Source organism: Mesoplodon densirostris, chromosome 8, assembly GCF_025265405.1.
Source record: "Mesoplodon densirostris isolate mMesDen1 chromosome 8, mMesDen1 primary haplotype, whole genome shotgun sequence".
In the NCBI taxonomy this organism is placed as follows: Eukaryota; Metazoa; Chordata; class Mammalia; order Artiodactyla; family Ziphiidae; genus Mesoplodon; species Mesoplodon densirostris.
In genome coordinates, this window is record NC_082668.1 from 18,933,940 (window position 1) to 18,961,460 (window position 27,521).

A 27,521-nucleotide genomic window follows, 5' to 3' on the forward strand; every position below is an offset into this window, starting at 1 on the left:
ATTCCAAACAGGGAGCAAGGCACAGGGCCCTCCACCCTGAGAGCCCCCCAGTGTCAGGGGAGTTGCCCCGACACTGCCTCTAATGCTCTTCTCTAAAAACCCTCCCCTCTCCCGCTCCAGACCTCTTATCTAGTTAAGGTCCCTTTCAAATCTCTTCTTACAGCTTACCCCTTTCACTTAAAACTGCAAGATCCGGCATCTTGTTCTCTCCAGTCAGCTGGGAGGGGTGAAAACCACCCAAGAATTAATACTTCTCCTAACATCTCACCACACTCTGGAGGAAAGAAAAACTTCAAGTATGGTGCATCTTGGCCTCCCCGTCCTAGACAAGTGTACACTTATTCAGAGATCCCCAGCCCACGATCAAGTGCGCAGTGATCCCTCTCTAAGCAGGGCTGGCACAGAGGCCCATGCGCTGCAGTGAAAGGGCAGGCAGTGCACCCAGTGGTTTGCTGACAGCGCAGGTTTGAAGTCATACTAGCCTGGACTCATCAGGTCTCCTCTACTTACTGACGAGATCTTGGGCAAATCATCCACCTCCTCTAGGCCTCAGTTGCCTCACCTGTAACAAGATGCCACCACCTCCCAGGACCCCTGCGTGGAGCAGACTGTCAATACTGAACTCAGTGCCCGGCACGTACCTGCTCCCGAAATAAGGCCCACCCATTAGTTCTTAAAACCACACACACACTCAACCAGAGGCAGGCTTTGGGGCTCAACGGGAGTCCCCACACTCCCTTCCCAAGCCCTTTTACCGGGACCTCTCTACACAAACGTGTGGGAGCCACTACTCCCCTTGTGTTCATCCTTGGGTGCAGGAAACAGATCCCTACTCAGGCTGGGTCAAGTAAGAATAGGGGTGTATGTAGTTAGGACCCTTTCAGCAGTTCATATTTGGCTCAAGTTAGCTTAAGCCGAACAGAAACAAGGAGGGGGTCCCCTCTGGCTCACATAACCTAAACTTCCAGGGCTATCTGCCTGCGGTCACACTGGACCCAAGGACACCACCCAGACTTGGCCTTGCTTGCCCCACCGCTCAGCTCCGCCTCCCTGTCTCGGCATGGTTCCACCTCCCCTCAGGGCCAGCAGCTGCAGGCTCATCCTCTCAGCAGCCCTCCTGGGGGAAACTTGCCTCTTTCTCAGCTGTTCCAGCAAAAGGTCAGGACTGGGCCTCGGCAGGCCAAACCGGGCCACATGGGAATTCCTGAACGATCACCACAGCCACAGAGACACAGGGAAAGGAGTGGGGTCAACCCGACCTCGCCCCTGGGCTGAGTGAGGCTGTACTGATAAGAAGGCAGGAAGGGGAACCACCAGATGCCTGCCCTCCCCCCACAGCCCGGCTCCACGCACCCGCCCCCCAGTCATACTCGTATTCAGCTCCCACTGCCAATGGCCTGAGAGCCTCGTTAGTTCCCAGCGGAAACTCAGGAGAGTGACAGTGTAACTGTCCCAGCTGTTTGTTAGGCAGTGATTTCCACACCAGGCCTCATGACAGGTGCTGCTGGCTGAGGACTGGTGCCCATGGGTAGGAGTCCTACTGGATCCCATCAGCGGGGGCAAAAAGCAGGGTTGGAAGATGGGGTCTCACAGTTCAAACAAGGCTGCTTGGCCTGTCCATTGGGGAAGAGCCATGGGCGGGGCAGTTTCTGTTAGAAGTAGTAGGGGAACAGCAGGCCTCACAAGTGACACATCCAACTGCACCCATGGCATCCGGAATGGAAACAACTTTATTGATACCTGAGAAAAAGTGCAGGAGAAGCATTCCTTCTGACCACTCAGCCCGTTCCCTCGGGCCAGGTCATCTGGAGGCAGGACCAGTCCTCTCACCCTGCCCCTGAGCTGTGGGTCATTTGGGGCCTTGCTGACCAGTGCCCAAAGGCCAGAGAAGTCCACAGCCAGAGTCTGGAGAGAGAACATCTGTAGCCGTGGCTCCTGAGGCCGGGGGCGGGGCCAGCATGGCAGCCTCACTGGACAAGGTCTAGAGCCTCTTGGGTCACAGTTCGGAGTCCGATGGAAAACAACTCCTCCCAGGGCTCCCGGATCCAGGCCAGCAGGGCCGTCAGCTGCTCCGGACACACAACACGGAGTGCCCAGAAGCTCTCCAGCCGGGACACCTGGCAGACAACCAGCAGTGAGGTGAGACTCACAAGGCCCACACCAGAGCAGGGGAGGCAGGGAAGGCCTCAGGAGGACCCACTGCTCCTCCCTGGTTCACGGCCTTTTCTCATCCCCAAGCCTGTGTCACTCCCCATAAAAGATCCTGACTCCGAGTTTTTAAAACGGAACCCAATCAGCCTTGACTGAAGGCCCCAAAAGGGCTTTCGCGCTTACCACCTGGTTTCTTTCATCCTCCCTGTTTCCAGAATATCATCAGTCCTGGAGTCAATTCCAAGGAACTGCCTGGGCTTCAGTCCTGGCTCTGCCCCTTGTGACCTGGGCATGTTGGTTAACATCCCAGGACAAGCCTCAGTGTCCTCAACTGTAACTGGACTAATAATCGTAGTACCTCCTCACGTGGAGGCTGTAAAGATCACACGGCTGGCACACGGGCCCCATCAGACACGAACCCCAAGTATCTGAGTGCTTCAGTGGGGCCTCCCGGCTAACACAAGGCTGGGCTTCAAGTCCGGGGTGTTTCCGCTGCCTACAACTGCCCCCCTCCCTACTGTCCAAACCCCCTGTGACAGCCTCCCGGTTCTCTGCACCCTAATCCTCTGTGTTCCCCCCTACCCTGACTGCCCGTGCTAAGTTCCATACAGCCCGACACACACACACACTGCCCCTCTCCCTCTCACACGCTCCCACACCTCGTCGTAGAAGACCAGCCGCAGGTGCTCCGGGGCCACGCGGTAGAGCAGCACGGAGCTCAGGCTGCTGAGTGGCTGCTGCTCCCTGACGTGCACTGAAGGGCCTGGCCCGGGGGGTGGGGCCTTCTCAGAGGCTTCGCCTGATGACGCCGGAAGAGGGGGCTCTGCCTGGGACCCTATAGGGTCCTCCTCTAACAGGTACAGGGTGGACAGAGTCAGCAACAGGGACACAGGGCAGGTAGAAGGCCCTGGAAGGAAAGAGGCAGGGTGAGGCCCGGAGGAAAAGGCCATGGAAGAGCCCAGATCCCCCGGGCAGCGTCCCAGCGCTGCTCAGAAGAGGAGTGACCACACTGAGGCAGCCACAATGCGGCCTGTGCCTCTGGGGGCCAAGGCCCCCCCTTTCCCAAACGCCAGGGATCTCCAGCCTCCAAGACCGCTGAGGCCCAAGGCAAAGGGGACCTGCCCGACCACCCCACCTCGCTGTCGGAAAGGACCGGCTCTCATCTTCACCACAAGGAAGAGGTGGAGCAGACCCCAGACGATCTGGGCCCAGAAGCAAAGGTCTCTGAGCCACGGACACCCCAAGGCACCTCCTGGCCCCTCCCAGAGGGGCCGGGAACACCGAGGCTGTTATTTGGGTGGGAAGTCCACATCCCAGCACTGAGAATTGCTACAAAGGCACGGAGAGGCACTGGGGGGCTGGGGGGCCGGGGCGGTGGCCTCACCTTCAACCAGGAATGCCCGAAGATAGAAGAACCGGAGAGGCTCCAAGGAAGGGTCTGTCTCTAGCAACGGCCTGGGGAGAAGGCGGCAGGCCCAGGAAGGAGTGGTCAGCCAGGGGATGGGGAGTACCACGACGGGGTAGGGTGGGGAGAAGGCCAGGCTCGGGTCAGGAGGCATGGGCGCTCAGGGCCCAAGCGGGGGCTTGTGCAGAGAGGGCCTGCGCTCCACGAGCGGCCATCTGGCCTCAACCTCCTTATCGACTCACCAGAGCCGATGCTTCGGGGTCACCTCCTCCTCCGTGGCGCTGACGCTGCTCCTCCGGGTGGGGGGAAGAGACTGCAAGACATCTGGACAGAGCCAGCCAGGGACAGGGAGCCCTCAAAGACTCCATCTCTTCCACCCCAACCTTGCATCACCTTCCCATCCTCCGCACTGCGGAACTTCCAAGAGGGATGGGTCCCGTTACCCGGCTGTCTCCGCTGCGGGCACCAGAGCTGGCGCTGTGGCCCTTGGCCCCCACCCCACCCTCCCTCCTCCCCCTTCCCTCTCTCACCCGTAAGCTCCTCCAGGAAGGCCCGGCAGTGCCTGGCATCTCGGGGCAGCAGGACACAGACACCCGCCCCGGCCGCCCACTCCAGCCGCAGGCTCTGTCCTGCCAGGCCCAGCTCTATGCTACTCAGATCCTGCAGGGGAATGGCCAGGGTCGGCTGCAGCCAGCCAGCCGGAGGCCCGCTGTGGAGACAGTGAGGGCAGAGCGGCAGGAATGAGCGAGAGCAGACGGACGGACCCCTCCCTGGCCGTGGCCCCGCTCACTCACCGGATCTCCCCCGTCACCTTCAACACGTAGAGCCTGTGGTCAGACACAACCGCGAGACACAGCAACTCCCCAGGGTGCCCTGCCAACACCAGTGGCACCTAAGGGGAAGAGGAAGTTGATGTGAAACAGAGAGAACTAGAGAGGCGGCTGCCAGGCTGAGGGCTGAGCTACCCGCGACACTGGGCTTCCGTCCCAGGCTCTCCATCGGCCTTGCTCTCTACCCCACAGCCCCGCCTGCACTCAGACCCGCGGCAGGCTCTCAGCAGGCCTCCCTGCCTGTCATCTCGCCCCCTCCAATCCACCCTCGGACAGAACAACCGCGCCCAAACAAAAAACCAATTGCCGCTCCCCTGCTTCCAAGGCCTGCAGTGGCTCCCGCGAGACTCAGGTTCAAGTCCAGACTCCGTGGCCGACACAGGACAATGCTCCTGAATGACCCCTGCCTGCCTGTTCAGACTCCTCAGGACCCCCACCCCGTGGCTGTCCCAATCACGGCCAGTTCTCCCCACTAGCTACTCTCTCAGGCCTCCATGCATTTGCTGCTTCCTCTTCCTAGGACATTCTTTTCCTCCCTCCTCTGTAACGCATCCTTCAAGACTTGGTTTAGCCATCACCAAAGGAAGGGGAAGCTTCCCTGGCCCACACAGGCTGGACCAGATGCCCCTCTATGGCCTGAGCCTGATTCCACACCGCGTCACGACTGGCTGTTCCTCGCACCAGAAGAGAAGATGGAGGGCAAGACCGAGGTACTCCAGATCCTTAGAGTCCTGCACCTGCTCAGAGCTCCACAGAGAGGGTCTGATGGTGTGGCGGATATACAATAAGGGCCGGAGACCCCATTTCCTAAGCGCCAGGGGCTGCACCAGGCAGCCTGCAGACAACGGCTCTCACACGTGCTCCACACCCCGTGCGGGAGGCAGTGCCCTCCCTGTGGTCGAGGGGAGACAACGGAGACTCAAACACCAAGAAACACGTCCGCCGCCACACTGAGAGCAGCTGCCGGAGTTTAAACCAGAAGCCAGACCTGGAGGCTCCAGCGCAACGGCCTGGACACACGTCGCTGTGGTGGAAACAGGCGGGCACCCTGGTCAGTTGGGGGCACAGGGCAGAGCCAGGCTGGCACAGACCTTGAGGCAGAACTGGAACTCCTCCCGGGCATCGGCGAACACCTCGACGTCCAGGAAGAGCCGGAGTCGGTGGTCCACAGAGCGGAGGCCACAGCGCTCCGGGGCTGGGGGCCAGCGGTGGGCCGTCAGCCGGCCCCCGCCACCCTGGCTCCAGCGCCCCTCCCCTGAACACACCCCCCCCTCCGTCTCTGTTCCCCTAGACTCACGGGGGCTGAGGCTCCAGCGCTGGCGGTCACGGGAGGCCGGTGCCTGAGATGGGGCACTGCCGGCCCTGGTGCCGTAGGCACTGTGGCCAGGAGGGCCATGGATGGGGCTCGGGGGCCGCGAGGGGGCCGGCGATGGCTCTCCCTGTCTCCGTTTCCCACTGGGGGTTCCAGGGGACAGGAGAACCACGTGATCACTACCACAGTTTGGACACACAGCAGGCGATTCTGGAAGGAGGATGGGCACAGTCCCGTGAATCACACACACAGCACCACACCCCCTCGCTGGGCTCACAGCACTCCCTCCGCACTCCCCCATCGTCAGCTTCACACGCTAGCTCCGGCGCTCCCAACCCACCTGGTGCCCTCTGCAGGAGCGGATGCTGACCAGTCTTTCCCCGCCCCAGCGAGGGATGAGCAAGCCCGGAGCCTCGGCCCACAACCTCAATACACCCTGCCTTCTCATCTCAGGCTGTCTCAGAGAGGGCCAAACTCAGCCAGGCCCTGCTCTGGGCCCCTCCCACAGCCTTGGGCTGGGCATGTACTTGATGTCTGAAAGCCCCAAATCAACAGATAAGGGTCCGATTCCAGGCTCCAATACTTGAAGGCTGTCATCTAAGCAACTCTGACAAGTCACCTAAGCACTCTGTGCCTGGTGCCTCATCTGTGAGATGGGGATGATGGCGGTATCTATCTTAGAGGGTGGTCAGGACGAGGGAATGGAATCGGGTCAAGATTCCAGGACACAGATCAGCGATGAGACAGGAAACATTCTTTGAGCAGCTACAACGCACTGGGGACGTGCTAGACCCTTTGACGTTGTATCAAAACTCTCCTGAGCCCGCTGTGCAAGTGAGGAAAGCAAAGATCAAATGACTGACGGACCCTGCCCAAGATCACACGGCTGGAGGGTCATAGCGGCAGCTACCATTTGTGGAGGTCCTTGGTTCTGTGCCAGGCAACTGTGCCTGGTGCCGTTTCGTCACTTTTAAACCTCCTAACGTCATGGGGCAAGTCCGTTCTCTTCTTTGCTCAGACGAGGTGACTGAGGCTCAAATCAAAGGAGAATGGAGCACACGGGAATGTTCATGACGAATGCCACCACCGAAAGGACCCCCCAGGGCCACGTGACCCACGGTGTACAGACAGGTCGGGGACAGCGTGGGGCTCTTTCCATTGCACACACTGTGCTGCTGGGCCTTGGGGGCCTGCGGCTGCCAGGGCAAATTCAGGGTGGGGGATGGAGAGGGCTCAATTTTCTGAATAAAATTTAAACCCCTGCTCCAGCTGCTGCCACGAAGGGAAAAGTGACTAATAAAAATCATACATTTCAACGCAGGTGTTACCAAGCATATTTCTTTCTTCTTCAGTGTCTTCAAAGACATGGCTTTTTGACTGGTCTGTAATGGAAAAACCTCTCGTCTTAGCGAACAGGATGTGAAGAGATGCCACGAGGCACTACTCGGTATCAACTAGCTCACAAGGTCAGTCAGGGAAGGACTGTCTAGGCCAACTCCCACAGCATCCTACTTAGCAGCCAGACAACTCAGCACTGCAGTGGGGACTCAGTAGGTTTTATGTAGTTTCTGACATATTAGTCAAAAGAAGGAGGGAAAGGCTCCAAGTCATGAAAAATTAATGGGTATGTTTAAGCAGCTGCAGAGACTGTATTTCCTGACTTTAAGGGAGAAAAAAGGATGTAATTTCTTCTTTTCTTTCTTTCTTTTGTTTGGTTTTAATATTTCCTCCAGGCAGAAAAGTTGGTCCCTGCTCCTTTCTGCCCTAGGGGCTCCCCCTTCCCACTCCCACCTCAAAACCATTTTCCCTGAAGCGGCAGGAGGCGTGTGGGTAGGGAGGTCAAGGGCAGGGCTGGTACCTGTCTTCTGGAACAGAGGCCTCCAGCCTTCCTCACCGTCCAGTCGCGACCTGGGCTCCTCTGGCTTGAACTCGTGGCCACAGCGCAGACACTGGAGTCTGCTGCCGGGTGGGTCCCTCGCCTCCCCAAGCTGATGTTTCCCCAAGGTGGCTGCTGGGGTCAACACAGCCAGCAGCTCCTGAAACAGGGCGGGGGGCCAAACAGCGCTGTGAGCAGGACCCCAGCCCTCGGGCTTCCAACTTCCCGCAGCCTCCTGGGCCCCACGCCAGGCCCCGTCACCTGGACAGCGGCCTGGGCATCTGGCTCCAGCACCACATAGCGACGCAACTGCCGCTCGGGGCAGATGTAGGAGAAGCGGAGAACAAGGACGGGGCCCCCAGGGCGTGGATCTGAGCCCTGCGCGGGAAGAGGGGGTCGGAGGGATGAGGGTTATACTGAGAGCGTGGAGGAAAACAGAGCTCTGGACTCCGTCACAATGCTCTTGCTGACCGCCACGCTCCAGCCCAGAAGCTCTGCTCTTCAGCCCAGCCTCCCAAGCCGCCTGGGGCCCACCTTGCCCCGCTCAGCGCCCCTCCGAGGCCCTAAGCTCAGAGAGAGGGTGTGGGAAGCACGCCGCCCAGTGCCTGGCACCCGACGCCGTGCTGTCAGAGTCGGCTCCCGAGGAAGCCCAGCACCGCTTCCAGAAGCCCGGCTCCCATCGCTCACCTCGGGCACCGGCTCACTCTGGGTCTGGGTCTCAGCCTCTATCTCAGCTGCCTCCAGACTCTGGAGCTCAAGCCGTTCCAGGGTTCGAGCTGCTTGGAGCTCCACCTCCAACAGGTGGCCAGCAGTGACCCAGAGAAAGCATTCCCTGCCCCGCAAGCCCTCGGGCCCCTCCAGGGGACACACCAACATGGGGCGGCAGAGCTCCACTGAGGAGAGACCGAGAGAGGGACCCTGTAAGGAGAGACAGGCAGCCAAGACTCTGCGCCCCGTGGGGTGGCCGTCCGTCCCAAAGGGGCCAGCCACCCCGCACCTGGCGTCTCCTACCTCCCAGACGCGCCCCACCACCACCCCGGCCTCCGCGCCCTCCGAGCACTCACCCTCCACTCCGCTTGGCTGCCGCCCCTCCTCCTCGTCCTCTTGCCCTCCCTGCTCTTCCTCCCGCGGCTCCGGCTCCACCCCGACCTCCTCTGCCTCATCCTGTGCAGACTCTGTCTCAGGGGGCGGAGGGCTGCACACAGTCTCTGGGCTCAGGGCGCCCGGACGCAGGGTGCCGAGGGCAGGGGTCCCGGAGGCCTGCGGGTGATTCCTGTACTGCAGCCAGTCACGGCCAAAGCGGTCCCGGAAGCTGTTCATGAGCTCCAGCTCCCGGTGCTGCTGCACAAACCGCCCTGGGCAGGCGGGGGAGCACAGCTTAGCGAGCCCGGACCGCCACAGTGCCTGGCGGCCCCGGCCTCTTCTGAGCGTGCCCCTCAGGGTGACGTAAAAGGGGCTGCGATGGCAGGGGGAGAGCCAGGTCAGAGGGAGCACGTCCCACAGGGCCTTCTGTGGGACACTGTGGTCACGTGCGACTCAGAAGCGCGCAGCACCTGCTGCTTTGGGAGACGGGACAGACCGAGCAGCACATGTAAGGTCCTGAGACGGCCTGAAGAAGCTACTTAACTCTCGTTTAACACAGCTGTTCCCAGACTGATCAGGCCTCGGAATCCTTTCATCACCTGACCTCTGACATCCAACAAAAACAGTGTTCTTTGAAAAACCCTCTGGGAAGTGCTGCCCAGGAGTCGTCTCTTCTCCTTTCCCCAGACTAAAAGCAAAGAGGAAGGACCACGAGGCCCCTCACAGTGCCCCACCCCACCAGAAATACACGTCCTCCCGGCCAGAAGACTGGAGCGCGCTGGACGGGGGCAGGGGGGCTGGCGCTGGGCTGACTCACCAGCCGGGGAGGGGTCCAGAGTCCGGGGCTCCGGGTCCGTATCACTGGGTTCCGAGATACTCGCCCGCCTCACACGGACTCGGCTCTGAGGTTGGGTAGAGGGAGCACATTCTATGAAAGCCAGGGGCCTGCCACCCAACCTGCCCCAAATACCCACCCACAGGCAAGGATAAGTCCTTAGTTACTCCCAGTGCATCGGCCAACCAGAGCCGCCACTGAGGCACCCAACCCCGGGCACGAGGCAGCCTAGGACACCATTTACCTTAACCTTACGAACTGGGGGCTGGGCCACAACGCCCCCCGACGAGGGGCTGTCACTCCAGTCAGGGCCGCCAGAGGTTTCCGTGGTACTCCCCACCGGCCAGGGCAGAGGTGGGGCCATGGGGCCAAGGCCTGAGGATGGGGAGGTCTGGCGTGGGGCAACAGGAAGGAGAAAGAAGTCGGAGCCTGGGAGCACCTCTGTCCCGCCCGAGCTCGCTGACAGACGGGACCCGCTCGCCAGCTGAGCAGGCGGCCCCCTCCCGCACAGCCCTCTCTTTCCCTCAGCCAGTGCCCTCCCTTCACATCCTCCCAAATCGATCCGGCCATCATTCCCACCACACGAACCTGAAAATCAGTCAGTGACAAGGCCTTCCCGTCAAGAAGGAACTGAGTGAAGATAAAAGGGGAGGGTAGTGTCGGTGGGGAGCACACGCCCTGGGGAGCCCCAAGCCAGGGCTAGGGGTCCTCCCAGTCCTGTAAGCACCAGCAGGGTCGGCGAGGGGGAACAGCATGATACGCAGGGGGTCCGAGGCCTTGGTCCCTAGCCTAGGGATGGGGGTGGAGAGGCAAGAGGGTGCAGGGGCTGGGGAGGCCTGGGCAGGAAAGGGAAGGCAGAGCAGACGCGGGAAGACCACTCACCCCAGCAGCAGCGTCCCTGGCACGGGGTGACAAGCACCGGGCGGTGGCCGCTCGGTGCTCAGGGTGGAACCACAAAGGGTTCCCCTCCAGGCAGAGCTGGGGACAGGAAGAGGAGGCTGAGGCAGGCCTTGGGCGCCCCTGTGTGAGGAGGGATGCTGAGCGACTCAGCATGGGGGGCACGGAGGGAAGGAAGGAGGGGTGCAAAGCTAGCTCCTGGGTCCTCACCTTGCGGAGCTCAGCCAGCAGCCACAGCGGCGACAGCTCCCTGTGTCTTTCCAGCAGGTTGTAGGCCACATCCAGGTGCCGCAGGTTCCGCAGCTGCTCCAGGCCTGGGGCAGGGGTGAGAGGGGAGGAGGGGCATGCAGGTGAGCAAGGGTGGAGGGGGTGGGGGGCAGGGGGTGGAGGCCACAGCAGAAAGGCCAGCCTGGGCACCTCAGACCTGCCCGAAGGCCGCATGAGAGGCTCTGGGGGCACACGGGTCCCAGGCCGCCCTGAGTCTCACACTGCCGCCGTTCCCCTCCACGTCTGCCCCGCCCTCCCCTGCAGCCTGGCCCCCCCATCTCCCCCACTCACCGCGCAGGCTCTGGAGCTCATTGCCTCGCAGTATCAGGGTCCCCAGAGCAGCCCCCGAGGGTCCCATTCTCGGCACCAGACGCAGATGGTTATAGGAGACGTCCAGGTGGCAGAGCTCAGACAAGTCCTGGAAGGGGGTGGGGGTGAGGAAGATTCTCTCCTTGACCAAACTCTGGTCAGGCTCCTCTGAACCCTCTTCTCGACTAGGCCTCAACCTTGGCCTATAAAGACTGAAGACTGTCAGCACAAATGATTTCATCCCCCCCACCTCCCCCCACATTAAGGCTTGCACAAATCTACCAGTTTCTGATAGCTCCAGAATGACAACTCCAGCCCCCTTACACTGCTGCCCAGAAAAACTCAAGGCTGCCAGAAGGATTTAGTTTGCTCCAGACAACGCCTGAAGATAGGGCCCAGGTCTCCCAGCCTCCATGGGACTTTGAAAAGTGCCAGTTAGCAAACCAGACAGGTTTCACACAGACCAATGCCCGTTTCCTGCTTTTTGTAAATTTCCGCTTCCCTGACTCTAGGAACCCGCCTAGAGTTTGGTCAAGGAGAGAATCTGTTCAAGCCCCCCACCGTCCCGCTTCCCACTAGCTCACTCTCCGTGGAAAACGCCCACCGATGCACAAATCAAACTTGAGTTCAGTTCACGCTGAATAGCTTATTACTGATTAAAATAGTTTTACTACTAATTAAATATCACAAATAGTTTATTACCATTTTAACTAGTATCCAGCTTTATCTCTGACAGGGAGACATGGGAGAAGTGTTCTTCATCCTCACCACGAAAACTACCCTTTTCTGAGCTAGGCACTGGGCTAAGTAACATCAGATACCGTTCACAATCATTTTAATACTATAAGAGTAGGTACTCCTAGGATGTGCACTTTACAGATAAAAAAACTGAGAGACTAACTAATTTGTCCCAAATCACACAGGGATAGGAGTTGAGATCTGAACACTGCTTTGTCTTATGCTGGCATCTGTGCCTCTAAACAGCACCACCTCCCAGAATGTGGCTCCGAGGGGGTTAGGGGCCTGGGGGCGGGGGCAAGGGCAAGGCGGGAGCAAAAGGAGTCAGGAGAGAGGGTCAGAGCAGAACAATCAGCGGCCCCAGTGGCACCCGCTCAGCCAGGCTGCTCCTACTCACCATCAGGAAACCCTCACAGTCCTGGACCTGATTGTGGCTCAGGTTCAAGAAGCGCAGAGCTGACAAGAGACGCTGAGGGGGGATGGGAAAAGCAAGTGGAAAATGCGACGCCCCCAGGCAGCCAACTGGCCCTCCTCCCTAAGGACCCATCCCTGTCGTTCCCCGTTCCCCAAAGCCCCTTCTGAGGCTCACTCACCAGGGAGCTGTCTAAGGCAGTCAGAGTGTTGTAGCTGAAGTCGGCAGACAGCAGAGCCAGCCAGGGCAGGGCGGAGCAGAGGTCAGCGCCGCAGGCTGAAAGGAGCTCCTGCGCAGGCAGGCAGGTGCTGTTACCTCCACTCTCCCCTCCCTACCATGCCAAGACCATGCTCTATCAGCTGGCCGTTCATTCACTCTTTATACACTGAGCTTGGTCTGGAGATGAAGACTTAAAGAAAGCCCAGGGCCCTGTCCCCAAGGAGTTCACTGTGGGCAGAGCGGGGAGGCAGACATGAGGATATTGCATACAATAAGCTAGGTGTGACTGTAAACATATGGACAGGCACAGGGTGCTGCGGGAACACAGCAGAGAGAGCAAGGACACTGGGTCCAGAGGGAGGTGGGAGGCGGGAGGCAGGGAAGGCTGCAGAGAAGGGGGAACCCCAGAGCTTGGTCCTCCACGTCCCTCAGGACAAGGCATCCACGTTCACCCCTCACCCTCCTCACCTCTAATGCCTGGAGGCTCCTACTGCAAATCAGGGTCTCCAGCTGGGAATAGATGGCACGGAGGCCATGGAGGCAGTGGAGGGGGACACCTCGGAGCTGGGCCAAGGGAAGGGAGGGAGGGAGGAAGACTGAACTTCACAGAAGACAGAGGTCTCATCCCCGCCTCCCAACAGGGAGGCAGGAAAAGATGACGAAGCCACCTATGGTTCAGGGCAGCATTAAGTGGAAGAGAGTGGGTGGCACATCACTGCAGAGCAACCAGTACACTCAGGTCTGCCCCCCACACCCCACCACAAGAGGCCACATCTCCTTCTCTGCCCCAAACGGCTGCTCAAGCTGGGTTTTGTGCACCGACATCCCCCAACACCCCATACCTCCAGCTGCCGAAGGGACTTGAATGGAAAGATTTTGATGGGCCCTGGGAGGCCAAGACCTGGGACATGGACCAGCTAAAAAAAAAAAAAAAAAAACACTCAGGTCACTGAGGTCCAGCACATGTCCCTTTCCTTGGCCTCTCTTCCCTAGCACGGCCAAGCACAGCTCTCATCTCATCTGAATCTGGGCCCTGCAGGCTTCGTGCACTCATGCCGTACCCCCAGCCCTGCCTCCACTGCTCTTTTGGGCTTTTTGTATATCCTACCCCATTCCCACCCCAGAACCTTGAGTGAAAGCGTTTTCTGCAGCACATCGAAGAGGAACTGAAGCTGGAGGATGACGGGGGTGTCGGCGGGGTGAGAAGGCAGAGCCACAAAGCCTGTCTGGCCAGGGCCCCATGGCCCCAGGTGCAGCTCAAATACGTGGTTCAGCTGCTGCAGTGTGGCAGTGAGCAGGCTCAGGGTGCTACAGCCAGACAGGACCACATCCCCTGCAGGGAGAGGGGCAGACAGGAGGAGCACATAAGAAAAGGCTCTTTCCTTTTATTCTAAGACTTGTGACCCCAGGATACACCCACTCCAACTCATACTGTCGATCCTCCACTACAGGATCAAATTTTTTACCTCTTCCTTGCTCAAAAGTCTTCAACGGCTCTCCTCTATCTTCAGAAACTCCTAACTTTTCAGCCTGGTATAGCAGACTGCTTCGCTACAAGACTCCAAATTTCTAAATTTTCCTTCATCTTCTGCTCAAAAGAGCCAGGCCTACTCACAGTGCTGGAAATACAGTCGACTTGGTTCCCAGCTTCCTCATTTTCTGACACACCCCCTTCCACTCCGCCCAGCTTGAGACGTACCTTCTCTCCAGGAAGACTTCTCAACACACAACACTGCTGAACTTTTCCCCATAATCACTCATTTTACATTAAAGTTGATTGCTTTTATCTGTATTTTTTTTCTGATTGCAAAAGTAACATGTGCACTTACAGAAACTTTCAAACAACACTAAAATGCGTGTCATGGAAATAACCACTCTATAGCACTAAGGTATTGTTATTGCTCTCCATGTTAAAACTGCTTTCTCCAATGAGACTCTCATCCTTGAGGGCATCTTTGGTATTCATTACTGCAACTAAAAAAGTACAACTACAAGATAGGCAAAGATAATTTTTTTAAGTTTTTTGAAAAAATAAGGATTGACTAGAAGGATTTTGCAGAAATAGTACAGACAGGTCCCTCATACCTTTAAAGTGTAATCCCCAATGGTTATATTTTATATGGAGTACAATATTAAAACCAGGAAATTGGCATTGGTACAATGTGTATATATAGATCTATGCTATTTTGCTACATGTAGATTCCTGTAACCACCACTACAATCAAAATACAAATCTATTCCATCACTGCAACACTCTCCCTCCTGCTACCTCTTTAGTCACTCATGTCCCTGCATGTGCACGCGTGCACGCGCACACACACACACCATGAGCCCTAACCCCTGGAACCAAGTCAGATTTCTGCTGAATAAATTATCAAATCCTACAACCTTGTATGAAGGATTTTCTATGTACTGAACACTGAGGCTAGATACAGACAAGGTTCAAGGACTCTCCCCACCCTCAAAGAGCCTCCCAGTCTACAAGCGGAGATAAGACATGTGCACAGTTAATACTACAAGCCAGAAAGTAAAAATGCTATAGAGATTCCACAGATACCATCAATAGGAGTGCAGAGTGATGGAAGGCAGCTAACATTGAGTAATATGTGCCAGACATATGTTACTTCATTTAAATGTCATCAGAATCTCCTAAGAAGCACTGTTAACACTCTCTTACAAATAAGGAAATTGGACTTCAAAGAAGAATCTCGATTGAGATCATACAGCTGGTAGGAAGTTGTCCATCTGATCTCAAAGCCAGGACTTGTTCTACCACAACTAATGCCATCTATTACTGAACAACGACTATGGCTCCACGGTGCCCAGGCTCCGAGGAAAGAAATTATAATAATTACTACCAATTTTGAGCACTTACTATGTATGCAATCGTTGTTCTAAATGCTTTATGTGAATTTAAATTAATCCCCATAGCAACCTTTGAGATAAGTACAATCATTATGTCGTTCTGCTGGTGAGGAAAACTAAGGCTCAGAAAACTTAAACAATTTGGTCAAGTTTGAAAGAGTTGGGATTCCAACCCAGGTGGGTCTGACTCCAAATCTCGTGCTTTTAATTATGCTAAACTTAGTGCTTTGCCACAGAACGATGATTATGACCAGTCCTTGGTCTCAAGGGGCTTACGGCCAAGTAACCAACACTTCCATCTGAGAGTATCAGAGAACGCATGAAGGAAGTGGCACTGGAGTTTGGCCTCGAAGGATGGCTAAGGTCTAGACTGTCAAAGACAAAGGACAACAGAGCGAACAAACCCCAGAGGAGTAAAGGAATGAATTCTTCGACACCCAAACCCTCGTAACCCTAAACAGCTGTAACCCCATGACTCTTACGGGGCGTGTCTCTGGAAGGTAGGAAGTACCCCATCTCGCCCCAGCCCAACCGGAAGTCTACTCACCAGACTCACGCAGCAGCCCAGCGAGCTTCCACACCAGGGAGTCCCGCGGGGCGGTAGTCATGGCCACAGGACGCTGGGGGCGGAGCCTGAGCAAAGAGGAAGCGGAAGAGCTTCAGGTGGGTGGTCGTGCCAAAAGTCCAAGACGTCCGAGCAAACCGAGGCCTCGCGGAGAGAAAAAAAACAAAAAAGAGGGCGAGTAAGAGCTCCTCCTTGGTGCCCTTTCAAGGAGCATAAGGTCTGGCATGCCAGACTGACCTTCCTGTATAATCCTGCCACCAGCTCTGCAGCCCGACGCCTATCAATTATGAACAGGAAGTCCCGCCCCGGAAGGAAGGCGCGCGGGAGGGACGGCCGTAAAGCAGGCCTCCGCTGCCGGAAACCACGCCCTAAGTCGTGCGAACGTGTCGGATGGGGGCGGTGCCCGCTGGTTCTTTCGAGGGCGGGCCTTCTGCGGTGGCAGCTGCTTGAGCCCAGACCGCTGCTGCAAGTTGGGCCTCTGTCGACCGCGCCCAGTTGTGGGCTCCGCACGTCCTGAGACGCCCGCTGGGCTCGGCGGTGCTCCTCCGAGCCAGTGAGGAAAATCTGACTCCTTGTTTGCAGACTGGGCGGGGAAGCAAAGTTTAGAGAAAAGGAATTTTCTGTTAGTAAGAAAAAGACTCGTCCAAAATGAACACTCCTTTTTCAATTAAAGGAGAGCGTCTCCTCCATGGAGGGACTTTTTCTGACATCTGTGTGAAAGAGCTGGAGCTGGCGGAGGTGCCATTTCTGGGGTTTCTTTTGACAGTTTTTACTTAATCTCGCTCCAGACTCGCTTTTCTTTTTTCCTTCATCAATATCGGGCTCTCTCATCAGCGATTGTTAGTTAGCCCTCCACGTGCACCTCGTCCTTTGTTGTTTTTTTGTTGTTGTTGTTGTTGTTGTTACTTTTGTTTTCTAACACCTGAATTTAAAAGTTGTTATTGTTTCGGGTTTGAAAATGAGAAAACGGATTCACAAAGCTTAGGTTACTTGGGAAGGTCGTTCAATTAGTAACCAATATTGCTGAGACTGCCAAGTTCCCGTTGTAGCTTTCACCTGGCTCCCGGTCAAATAACAGACATCGACTACAGCATTAGATTAAGAATAATGTCTCATAACAGAATTTCTTGTTTTCAAGGAGGGTTTGTTTGTTTGGTTGGTTGGGTTTTTTTAATGTCGTGCCCAATTTTCTGATTTATTTTCAAAATGAATCGTAAGCCAGTTGAGAGTAGGAATAAGGAATAAGGTCATAGTCATCTTTATCCCAAGTTGCAAAATTTGAAGGATCTTCTTTTCTGAAGACAAATTATTTGAAATGGCAAGTTATGCCACTAAAGCACACAGTTTGGCGACTATGGCATACTTTGTGTGGTCTGAGCCCAGAGCCTAAAAGGCAGTGAAAGGGACTACGAGGAAGCACGTCATGATCAGCGAAGCAGTATACAAATACGAAGTAAAAGTAGGACCTCGAAATATATATATATATTTTTAATTGGAGTATAGTTGCTTTACAATATTGTGTTAGTTTACCCTGTACAGCAAAGTGAGTCAGCGATACCTGTATGTATATCCCCTCTTTTTTGGATTTCCTTCTCATTTAGGTCACCACAGAGCATTGAGTAGAATTCCCTGTGCTCTACAGTAGGTTTCAATATATTTTTGTTGAATTATTAATCCCATAAGGGTGATGATTGTCAGTCCCTGTTTATCAATCCCCTGGAACCCGGGAGGGCGGGTTCTCCCATACTGTTCCTGCTAGTTCTATCCTTTTTAGACAAGAGACAGATTCTTTTGATGTTTCTGACATTGTAGTGCTTTGAAATCAATTTCAGGGGTGCCTCTCCAGCCCACATCATTTTTCACCATTCATGTGGGTAGCTCCTATAGCCATATTTGTTCTGTATCCCCTTGAATGTAAAAGGGCAACAAAGAGCAGCAAAGAAAGGTGAACTACAGAGGAAGAGGAAACCATCTCCTGAGAGAAGCAACAAGAGGAGACCAAGCAGTTCTTTTTTCCAGCCCTGTGTGAGGCCCACTCCCCTTTCTGCCCTTGGCCTGCAGGGGAGGCCTTGGCCACCTTCCAAAGAATTCTCCCCACCCCACCCCCCTTTTTTTTTTTCCCTAAGTTAGTTTGAGTGTATTTCTGTAAAGTGCTACCATAAGGACCTGGACTAAAACAAAACCTTTGCAAAAACTTAAAGTCTGAAAGGGAAAAAAATTATCCGTTCACCATAACAGAAAAAGAGAGAACCTAGAACATTTTGAGAAATATGCCATATATATATATGAAGAAAACTGGAGAACTTTAAGGACATTAGAAATGACCTAAGTAATTGAAAGATAACATGTTCCTGATGAGAAGATTCAGTATGATAATGATGTCAATTTAATGCAATTTCCATCAGAATTTCAATGGGAAGATTTTGGAACTTGACAAGTTGATTCTTAAATTCCTCTGGAAGACTAAACATGAGCACTGCCAAGAAACTTTGAGGGAAAAAAAAGAATAAGAGGCACTTAGAGGGGACTTGCCCTACCAGATAACAAAATGTCCTATAAAGTCACTGTAACCAAAGCAGCATGATACTGACAAAGAGATAGACAAATATTGACAGAAACAACCAAGATTACATGGGGATTTTTTTTTTTTACTATCCATGATAAAATTTATTTTAATGGTATAAAAAAAAGTGAGTTCAATAGTTTTGGGACAACTAGCTGTCCATCTGAAAAAAACTAAGTTCCTTCCCTTACACCACACACATTAAATTCCAGGAGGATTAAAGAGCTAAACATTGTTTTAAAAATTAAATCTAAGGACTCTTTAAAGTTTGAATTTCAAATTCACCTCTTAAAGAATTATTATCTTTATTAAAAAGGCATGCAATGCCATTTCAAAAAAAATGGGCCTTAGAAAGTAATATAATATGCAGGGCTTGCTACTGCATAATTTCATGTTACCATGAATGAAAATATGTTCCTCAAAGAAATGCCATGACATCACGCTCTTAATTTACAAGAACTCTTCTGAGTTTCATTCCGCAGGAATAACACTCCACCTAAAATCAGAAATATGCATCAGGTTTCAGCCCCGTGTTATTGTGTGAGGAGGAAAATGAGTTGTAAGCGGCTGCCACTGGTAGCTTCCCTGCCACCCCTAAGTTCCCTGGGGCAGCATCTGCAAAATGCTTGTTACCAAAGGGGTAAGGGAAGGTGTGCTGGTTATAACTTAGGCAGCAGGAATGGAGAGAAGGAAAGAGAGGGTATCTTCATACAAGAATGACAAAATCAGCTACCGGAGAATACAAACTTCAGCATCCTGGTCCAAAGCTTGCTTGTTTCTGCTGCCTTGGAGCATGCAATCCCCTGGACTGTTGCCCATGGGGGAACAGAAGTTCATCTTTAGGACATGAGCCATTGTCTCTGATCTGGACCTCACCACTCTGGTGCTACAGACTCCTGCAGCAGATCGGATAACCGAAACCGAAGGATTCCTCCATAATGAAAATTTCACACTTGAAATTGCATTGTGGGTAGGGAGGGTGAAATTGGATGATTTCTTTGTTTCCTCAACTAGGTATCTTCATGGATCAAGAAGGCAGCAGGGGAGGGGGGCACAATGGAAGGGAATGAAGAGGTGCATATATTACCTCCAAAAACAGATTTTGGTGAAAGAGTTTGCACTAGTTTGTCTGTGCACCTGGCCCCCTCAGTCCCAGGACTGAGTGGTCAGAGGCAATGCTTTCTATGTTAGTAACCACATACCATGTCTCTTGGCTCTGCTGCCAGACTGAGCCACAAAAGACTGGTCTAGGCATTGATCGAGTCACCAAAATCAAACATATGGGACAAATAAGCAGTACTGGAGGAGATCTGGCATGAGAACTCTGCTTTGGACCGTGACCAAGCATCCTGCCTGGTTCCAGGAGAGACTGAATGTGAGGCGCACAGAGGGAAAGCTGGAGAGGCAGAAGCCGAGTTCAGTGCGAAATCAGAGAAGGCAGAGCCTGAGAATGGCTGGCTGAAAAGCCACAAAATAACGATATTTCAGTGACCCAACAGCAGCTATGGTCACCCAGCCCAAGAGGAATTTGCAGTTCTGCACAAAATACATTGAGGGATTCCCTGAGTGGCTTTTTAGAAAACCTGAGGTCACCTGAGGGTGCCTTTAATTCTTTTCATTATCCAGCCTGGAAACCCATGGAATCATCTGAGAAGGGGGTTAAGAAGAGCTATAAGAAAGATTGGCCTTGTGCTTAATTCAGAACACAGAAAGGAAAAGATGAGATGAAAACTACATTCCCCATTCAAGCTGGTGGGAAAACAGCAAAAGCCTGACTGGAAATGCGAATGGAGGCAGCTATGGAGAAGAGAAGAAAGCAGGCAGAATCTCGGAGAGGAAGAAAAAGTCACTGTTTCAGGCATAACCCAGGGAAGGCCTGTCGGTAAAGTCAGGTACTTATGTGCCAAGTGTCTTCCATCTCAATTCTGCCTACACGCAGGGCTGAAGAGACGAGAGAAATGGTCCACAGCAAGGGAAGAAGCTGCAAATGGAATAGCCATAAAACCTGCTAAGTGAAAACAAGAGACAAGCGAGATGAGAGGGATTAGGGTCTCCAGAACCAGGGGAAGGGGAAAGGCAGAGCCCGCCTTGGAATCTCAGAGCCTCTGTAGAACCTCCAATTCAGAGCAGCCTTTCATTCTTTCATTCGTTCAACCAATATTTACTGAGCACTGACTATGTGCGAGATCCTGTGCTGGATTCCGGGTAAATACCGGCGACAACAGTATGGCTCTTGTTCTCAAGAGCTGGCAGTGTGGTGGAAGAGAGACTCCAGTAATCACATCTCAGCATTGTATTTGCTTCCTATTTCTTCTGTAACGAATTACACCAAACAGTTGCTTGAAACAACACGTATTTATTATCTTATAGTTCTGAAGATCAGAAGTCCAAACTAGATCTCACTGGGCTAAATATTAAGGTGTCGGCGGGGCTTTGTTACTTTCAGGAGGCTCCAGGGGAGAATCTGTTTTCTTGTCTTTTCCAGCTTTGAGAGGCTGCCTGCTTCCCTGGCTCATGGCCCCTTCCATCTTCACAGCCAGCAGTGACTGATTGAGTCTTTCTCACATCACATCACTCTGACACTGATTCTGCTGCCACCTTCCCCATTTAAGTACCCTTGTTTTTTGTTTTTTTGTTTTGTTTTGTTTTTTTGCGGTATGCGGGCCTCTCACCATTGTGGCCTCTCCCGTTGCAGAGCACAGGCTCCAGACGCGCAGGCTCAGCAGCCATGGCTCACGGGCCCAGCCGCTCCGTGGCATGTGGGATCTTCCTGGACCAGGGCACGAACCTGTGTCCCCTGCATCGGCAAGCAGACTCTCAACCACTGCACCACCAGGGAAGCCCTAAGTACCCTTGTGATTACACTGGGCCTACCTGGATAATCCGAGGTAATCATCCTATTCTCAGGTCAGTTGATTAACAACTTTAATTCCATCCACAATCTCAATTCTCCCTTGCCATATAACATAACATTTTTAACTAAATAAATTTTACATATAACATTGTGTAAATTTAGAGTGTAGGTATAACATTTGCCCAGATTCTGGGGATTTGGACATAGACATCTTTGGGGGGAGGGGCCATTATGCTGTCTATCACAAACATGATGCATGTTATGGTAGAGACAGTGCTATGGGAGATGGTTTCTGTCCAAAGCTGCAAACTGAATACATGCTGCAGCCTCTACCTCCCATCCCAAATGGTTAGAAATAACAGAAAACATATTAAAAATAAGTAAATAAATTCATAATCATCCTGGACAACAAGGAGAGCCCGTGGTGGGCCAGAAGTCATGAGGAATCCCTGAAAGAAGGATGGCAGGTGCAAATTGGTCAGAGAAGAAAACCACAGCTTAAAATGTGCATAGCAGTAGACTGCCATAGGAGTTGAAAACAGCCCCAGGAGCACTCCGTGCCCAGAGAGGGCGGATCCTGAGAGGTCCTGGGCTCAGGAGCCATCAACAGCGCACTGATTTTTCAGCTTGCCACAGCATGTCAGCCATTCCACACACGCTCCCTCTTCTTGTCTCCTGGGGCCAAGAAATACCAGCAGGATTATCTGCCTTCAGGTAGGAGCAGTGGATATAAGATCATTAGATGGAGAGAAAGGACAGTGATCCTGGTGACTGGTGACACGTAGGAGGTAAAGGGAGCATCCGTTTGCAGAAGATGAGCTGCCAGAACACCCTACCTCACAGCATATCCCCCTGCCAACAGTAACTGACAAGCTTTTGATGTACACCATGACATTATCTCATACCCCTTTTGCCAAGGAGGGTACAAACAATCAGACTTGAATCTGTGGTAAAGGATGAGCTTCCAACCAATAATTACCAAACATTGGGAGAAAGTCAACATCTTAAAAGAGATATCAATGCATAGAGGAGCTTTCATGCAGTGAAACAGATCACAGAGCAAGACTTTACAATAACTGTAGCATTCTTGGGTGGAAAAGGATATCACACTGATTTTTTTAAATCAACTGAAAAATTGAACATGATTCTGAAGCAACAAAATCCTCACAAGAATGATCAGAATAAGCACAGCTAAAGGGTACATGTGTGACCCGGAGGACTGAGTAAATATGTTTTTCTATCACATAGCACAACACCAAATATGCAAAGTATTTTATTTTTTTAAAAGCTAAGATACACAGAGGATCGATCTAACACTTTCAATATCAGCTAATAATAAAGTTCTGAAGAAGAAAATAGAAAGAATATGAGAGGAAGTTATACTCAAATAAAGAACGAAATATCCTAGAATTGAAGAAAAACATGAATCTTCAGTTTGAAAGGGCCCACCAAATGCCAGTTAGGATCCCTTTTTCAAACTAACATGAGATCTAGTGTGATGCAATTTGAGACGCTATGGTAAGGAGGAAATCTTGAAAACTTCCAATGCAGGAAAAAAAAAAAAAAAAAAGGTGAACTACAAAGGTATGAGAATCACATAGACGTTAAGTCTCATTGAAAAACAGGATACAAGAAGCAAAGGGAGAGAATTTTTCAAAATTCAGAGGAAAAATTACTTTGACTCTAGAATTACATACACAGCCCAACCATCATTCAAGTGCAAAAATAAAAGGACTTTTTCTGTAGTGGGGGACTCAGAAAGTTTATCACCTACAGACTTGCTCTGAAATAAATAATAAAAGAGGATAGATCAGTACCAAAAAAAAAGGAGCCCAAGAAAAAGAAGTGAGGGCTTCCCTGGTGGCGCAGTGGTTGAAAGTCCGCCTGCCGATGCAGGGGACACCGGTTCGTGCCCCGGTCCGGGAAGATCCCACGTGCCGCGGAGCGGCTGGGCCCGTGAGCCATGGCCGCTGAGCCTGCGCATCCAGAGCCTGTGCTCCGCAAAGGGAGAGGCCACAACAGTGAGAGGCCAGCATACAGCAAAAAAAAAAAAAGAAAAAAAAAAGAAAGAAAGAAAAAAAAAGCCCACAAATGCCACCCCAAATGTTTTCCCACTATTGGGGAGATGTTCACTTGTTTAAGGTGCTGAGCACCACATCATTCCATAGTAAGGTTCTATTCAAGTGAACATGGGTACAGTGGATTACATATAATTCGACCTTCTACTGGGAAAATTGTGAATGAACTTTTCAAAGAGGCAAGGGAACATGGGACTGTCCCTCTGACTTAAGCCTCAAGAGCCTCAAGAGCTTCGGGTGATGACAAATCTAAGTCATCTACAGGTGGAGGATACAGATTGGGTCATTCCTTTTGTAAGCGATCTGAATGCATCGGTGGAGAAAATCAGCTTCAAGATATCAGATTCTGCTTAAACTCTGAAGCAACAGTTTCAGTTTAGATGATGGAGAAATGAGACCTTACAACGAACCCAACAAATGCTCAGTTTCTTGAGTCTGTTAAGGGAAGGGTGACTCTCTTTGCATGTATACCTGAAATTCAGCAACTAATATTAGAAATCCTTTAAAGTGGCATTATTGCTGGCAGAAGATGGGAAAAGAAATTCCTCTGGCGCTTCTGCAACTGGTTCAGAATGGCCAAGGGAACTTGGATATGGAGGATCATCAAGATCAAGAATACATACAACTTAGAATAAGGTTCAAGGCTTTTAGTAGAGAAAGCAAAAACTTGGAAGCCTTACACCTGAAATAGTCAATACACCTTCCTCCCCAGAAGAGAAGTCAGTACTTAATGCAGTTGTTCCTGTTGACGATTCCATGCCAATGACAAAAATTCCAATCAGGTTAGCCAATGAGAGTTATTCAATACATTACACACAGGATGCTGGATGTTCCGGACTTTATTGTACAGTCCCATCCTGAATTTGCAACTCTTGACTTTATTCTTGGACATCATTTCCATAGAGCTCACTGATGAGAGCCTGAAACAGATATTCTTAAGAATATCCAAGCAGTAGCAGATCAGAAAGATGATGTGCCATATTAATAAGAAACATACTTCCAGCATAAAAACAATCAAATTATTTTTATTACTTTACAGATACATTTTGGTTTTATTCTTATTCTTTCTTCCAGCCTTAGTATAGATACATTTGGACTAGGCATAGATCTTGATATAAATATGTTTTAGTGGGGTTTTTTGTCTTTTTTTTTTTTTGCGGTACGCGGGCCTCTCACTGTTGTGGCCTCTCCCTTTGCGGAGCACAGACTCCGGACGCGCGGGCTCAGCAGCCATGGCTCACGGGCCCAGCCGCTCCACGGCACGTGGGATCTTCCCGGACCGGGGCACGAACCCATGTCCCCTGCATCGGCAGGCGGACTCTCAACCACTGCGCCACCAGGGAAGCCCAATATGTTTTAGTTTTATGTTGATAACGTTTAAACATCCAGGCAAAACAGTTTGTTACATGCTCAGTGTTAATGTAACCACATTTGTTTGCAGGAAAAAAAAATGAACAAAACCCCTTTATGATAAATCATTTGGTAGAATTTGCATTAAAGTTTCTTGATGCTGCCTTGACCAACAGCCATTAAGAAACTTTTTTGTCAAATAAGTTTTTTTTGATATATACTGAAAAGTATTTGTATTCTTATTTTGAACTAGTTTGATCATTCAATAATTATTTCTCCTATTAAGATTTTATGCATTTTTTGACTTAGTGATTTAGCTATATCACTAGTATCAAAATATACAGCTTGGCATTGTTACCTATAGAGCTATGACCGTCATAAACTAGAAACAAAAAGACATTAAGGTCAGCAAGCCTTGGGAATATGTGTTAAACAGCACTTTAAAATCAAATGATTGCAATCCCCTTCAGAGCCTGTCTTGATCACATTCATTTTTTCATTCAATGCATTTTTCTAGGGGACACACTATGTTAACACTGTTCTAACTGCTCAACCCAGAATATATTCTACTCCAGGACAAAACTAGTGTAGAAACTCAGGAATGTATTTTTTGTCAAACATACTGGATCTAAAGAATGACCAGCATAAATATTCTAAATTGTACTGAAGCCAAGTATTTCCTGGATGAGGCAGACTACATCAGGAATGATAGAAAAGGGTTTTCTTCTTCCCAGACACCACCTCATCTTTGGTCACTGTTTCTGGTTAGTTTTCTGTTACTGCCGTAACAGATCACTACAAATTTAGTGGCTTAAAAGAACACAGATTAATGATTTTACGATTACGTAGAAGTCTGGTATGGGTCTCACTGGGCTAAAATCAAGGTGACGGCAGGACTGCATTCCTTTCAAGAGGCTCTGAGGGAGAATCATTTCCTTGCCTTTCCAGCTTCTAGAGGCTGCTTGTATTCCTTGGCTTTTGGCCCCCCTTCCTCCATCTTCAAAGCTAGCAACATTGCATCTCTCTGATTCTTCCCTATCATCACAACTCTCTGACAGCAGCCAGGAAATATTCTCTGTCTTTAAGGGCTCATGGGATTAGACTGGGTTTACTGGATAATCCACAATTATCTCCCCCCACTTTAAGGTCTGTAGTAACCTTAATCACATCTGCAAAGTCCCCTTTGCCATGTAAAGTAACAAATCACAGGCTCCTTCTGGAGACTGCAGGAGAGAATCTGTTCTTTGCTTCTTCCAACCTGTAGAGGCTGCTGGCATCCCTTAGCTCATGACTGTATCACTCCAAGTCTGCAATGATAGGTGTAGGGTCTGTTGTAAAGGGCTGTTATACCACACAAAGCAGGTTGAACTTCGAGTAGACAAGTTTTTCAATCACCTAAGGGACAAAATCACCAAAGAAGTTATCCTCTCGGCACCAGGTGTGACATGGACTGGAGAGGTAGGGAGTGACTGCTTAGAGACTGGTTAAGGAGGCTGCTGAATAGCTCAATCAAGGATCGCCCTTTAGAATATAAATTGGTGCAGCCACTATGGAAAACACTATGGAGGTTCCTTAAAAAACTAAAAATAGAGCTACCATATGATCCAGCAATCCCACTCCTGGGCATATATCCAGAAAAGACAAAAACTCTAATTCAAAAAGCTGCATGTACCCAGTGTTCATAGCAGCACTATTTACAGTAGCCAGGACATGAGAACAACCCAAATGCCCATCAACAGGTGATTGGTTTAAGATGTAGTGTGTGTATATATATATATACACGTATATATGTATGTGTATATATATATATGAATATTATATATAATGGAATATTAGTCATAAAAAAGGATGAAATATTGCCATTTGCAGCAACATGGATGGACCTTGAGAATATCATACCAAAGTGAAGTAAGTCAGAGAAAGGCAAATATTATATGATATCACTTATATGTTGAATCTAAAAAGTAATACAAATTAATCTATATACAAAGCAGAAACAGACTCATAGACATAGAAAACAAACTTATGGTTACCAAAGGGGAAAGGGAGTTGGGGAGAGGGATAAATTAGGAGTATGGGATTAACAGATACAAATTGCTATACATAAATTAGATAAGCTACAGGGATTTACTGTATAACACAGGGAACTATATTCAATACCTTGCAATAACCTATAATGGAAAATAATCTGAAAAAATATGTATATAACTGAATCACTTTGCTGTATACCTGAAACTAACACAATTATTATAAATCAATTACACTTCAATTTAAAAAAAAAGAATTTCCTCTTAAATGGCAAAATAGTGTCTATGTAGAGAGAGAGAAAGGGCTTGATTTGAGAGATAATTAGGAGGAGGAACCAGCAGTACTTTTCTTTCAGCATCTATCCCATCTTTGTGTGGTAACTGCACTCTGCTTTGGGGAAGCAGGTGATAACTTCACCTTGTGCTTTAGGCTCTGGACTCCAGGGGTAGGACACATGATCTAAGTCATTAACTCATTCTGTTCCTGCAGCCACCTTTCCTGGAGGAGCACATGACCCTAATCAGGACAGTCAGGCCACCAAGACCCAATCTGGGACTTCTATAAGCAAACTCCCTCCTGCTAGACCAAGTGGTGTGATGATGAGAGCCTGGAACTGCCCAGGCTGCCTTGGACCTGGGATGGAGCCCACTCAGGGGATGTAGAGCCTATAGCTGGATCCTGGTACAGTAGTGTCTTTTGATCCCAGAATCAAGCCATACCTTAGCCAGCTATGCTTGTGGACTTGTCATAAACCAGTGATTTTTTAAATTCTATTTTTTTTTTTGGTCTAAGCCAGTTTGAGTTGAATTTCCTGTTCAATTTGTCTCTGAATGAAGATTATTCAAAATGTCTCTAATGATTACCACTAGGAACAGGGAAAATCT

At 51.0% G+C, this 27,521-nt stretch overlaps 1 protein-coding gene and 1 pseudogene across 7 annotated transcripts; one reads left to right on the plus strand and one right to left on the minus strand.

Moving 5' to 3' along the window:
* Window positions 1-1,733: 1,733 nt before the first annotated feature.
* On the minus strand, window positions 1,734-16,067 carry STK11IP (serine/threonine kinase 11 interacting protein). Of its 7 annotated transcripts, none has more exons than XM_060106802.1 (25): window positions 16,002-16,067; window positions 15,747-15,832; window positions 13,462-13,667; window positions 13,177-13,251; window positions 12,803-12,898; window positions 12,297-12,404; window positions 12,101-12,172; window positions 10,948-11,074; window positions 10,600-10,703; window positions 10,375-10,470; window positions 10,081-10,122; window positions 9,737-9,883; window positions 9,475-9,559; window positions 8,639-8,929; window positions 8,262-8,467; window positions 7,836-7,952; window positions 7,557-7,734; window positions 5,684-5,908; window positions 5,478-5,581; window positions 4,351-4,448; window positions 4,087-4,265; window positions 3,799-3,880; window positions 3,536-3,606; window positions 2,811-3,058; window positions 1,734-2,117 (listed from the first exon to the last, which is right to left on the minus strand). In XM_060106802.1, exons 2-25 carry the CDS (start codon window positions 15,805-15,807, stop codon window positions 1,968-1,970), a joined length of 3,168 nt encoding a protein of 1,055 aa, XP_059962785.1. In that variant the 5' UTR covers window positions 15,808-15,832; window positions 16,002-16,067; the 3' UTR covers window positions 1,734-1,967. The 7 variants fall into 7 exon arrangements, with proteins under 7 accessions (XP_059962785.1, XP_059962782.1, XP_059962783.1 ...); XM_060106799.1 differs by having other exon boundaries at window positions 10,375-10,512; XM_060106800.1 differs by having other exon boundaries at window positions 10,375-10,512; window positions 15,747-15,908; window positions 16,002-16,064.
* On the plus strand, window positions 15,806-24,215 carry LOC132494699 (UBX domain-containing protein 2B-like; annotated as a pseudogene).
* Window positions 24,216-27,521: the final 3,306 nt, after the last annotated feature.

Excerpts from the sequence above, each read along its gene's own strand:
- STK11IP (XM_060106799.1), bottom strand. The coding sequence starts at position 15,807 with ATGACTACCGCCCCGCGGGACTCCCTGGTGTGGAAGCTCGCTGGGCTG. Across the intron at positions 12,899-13,176 it reads AGTCCCTTCGGCAGCTGGAG|CTCCGAGGTGTCCCCCTCCA; the intron begins GTATGGGGTGTT and ends CCCTTGGCCCAG. Across the intron at positions 12,405-12,802 it reads GGAGCCTCCAGGCATTAGAG|GAGCTCCTTTCAGCCTGCGG; the intron begins GTGAGGAGGGTG and ends CTGCCTGCGCAG.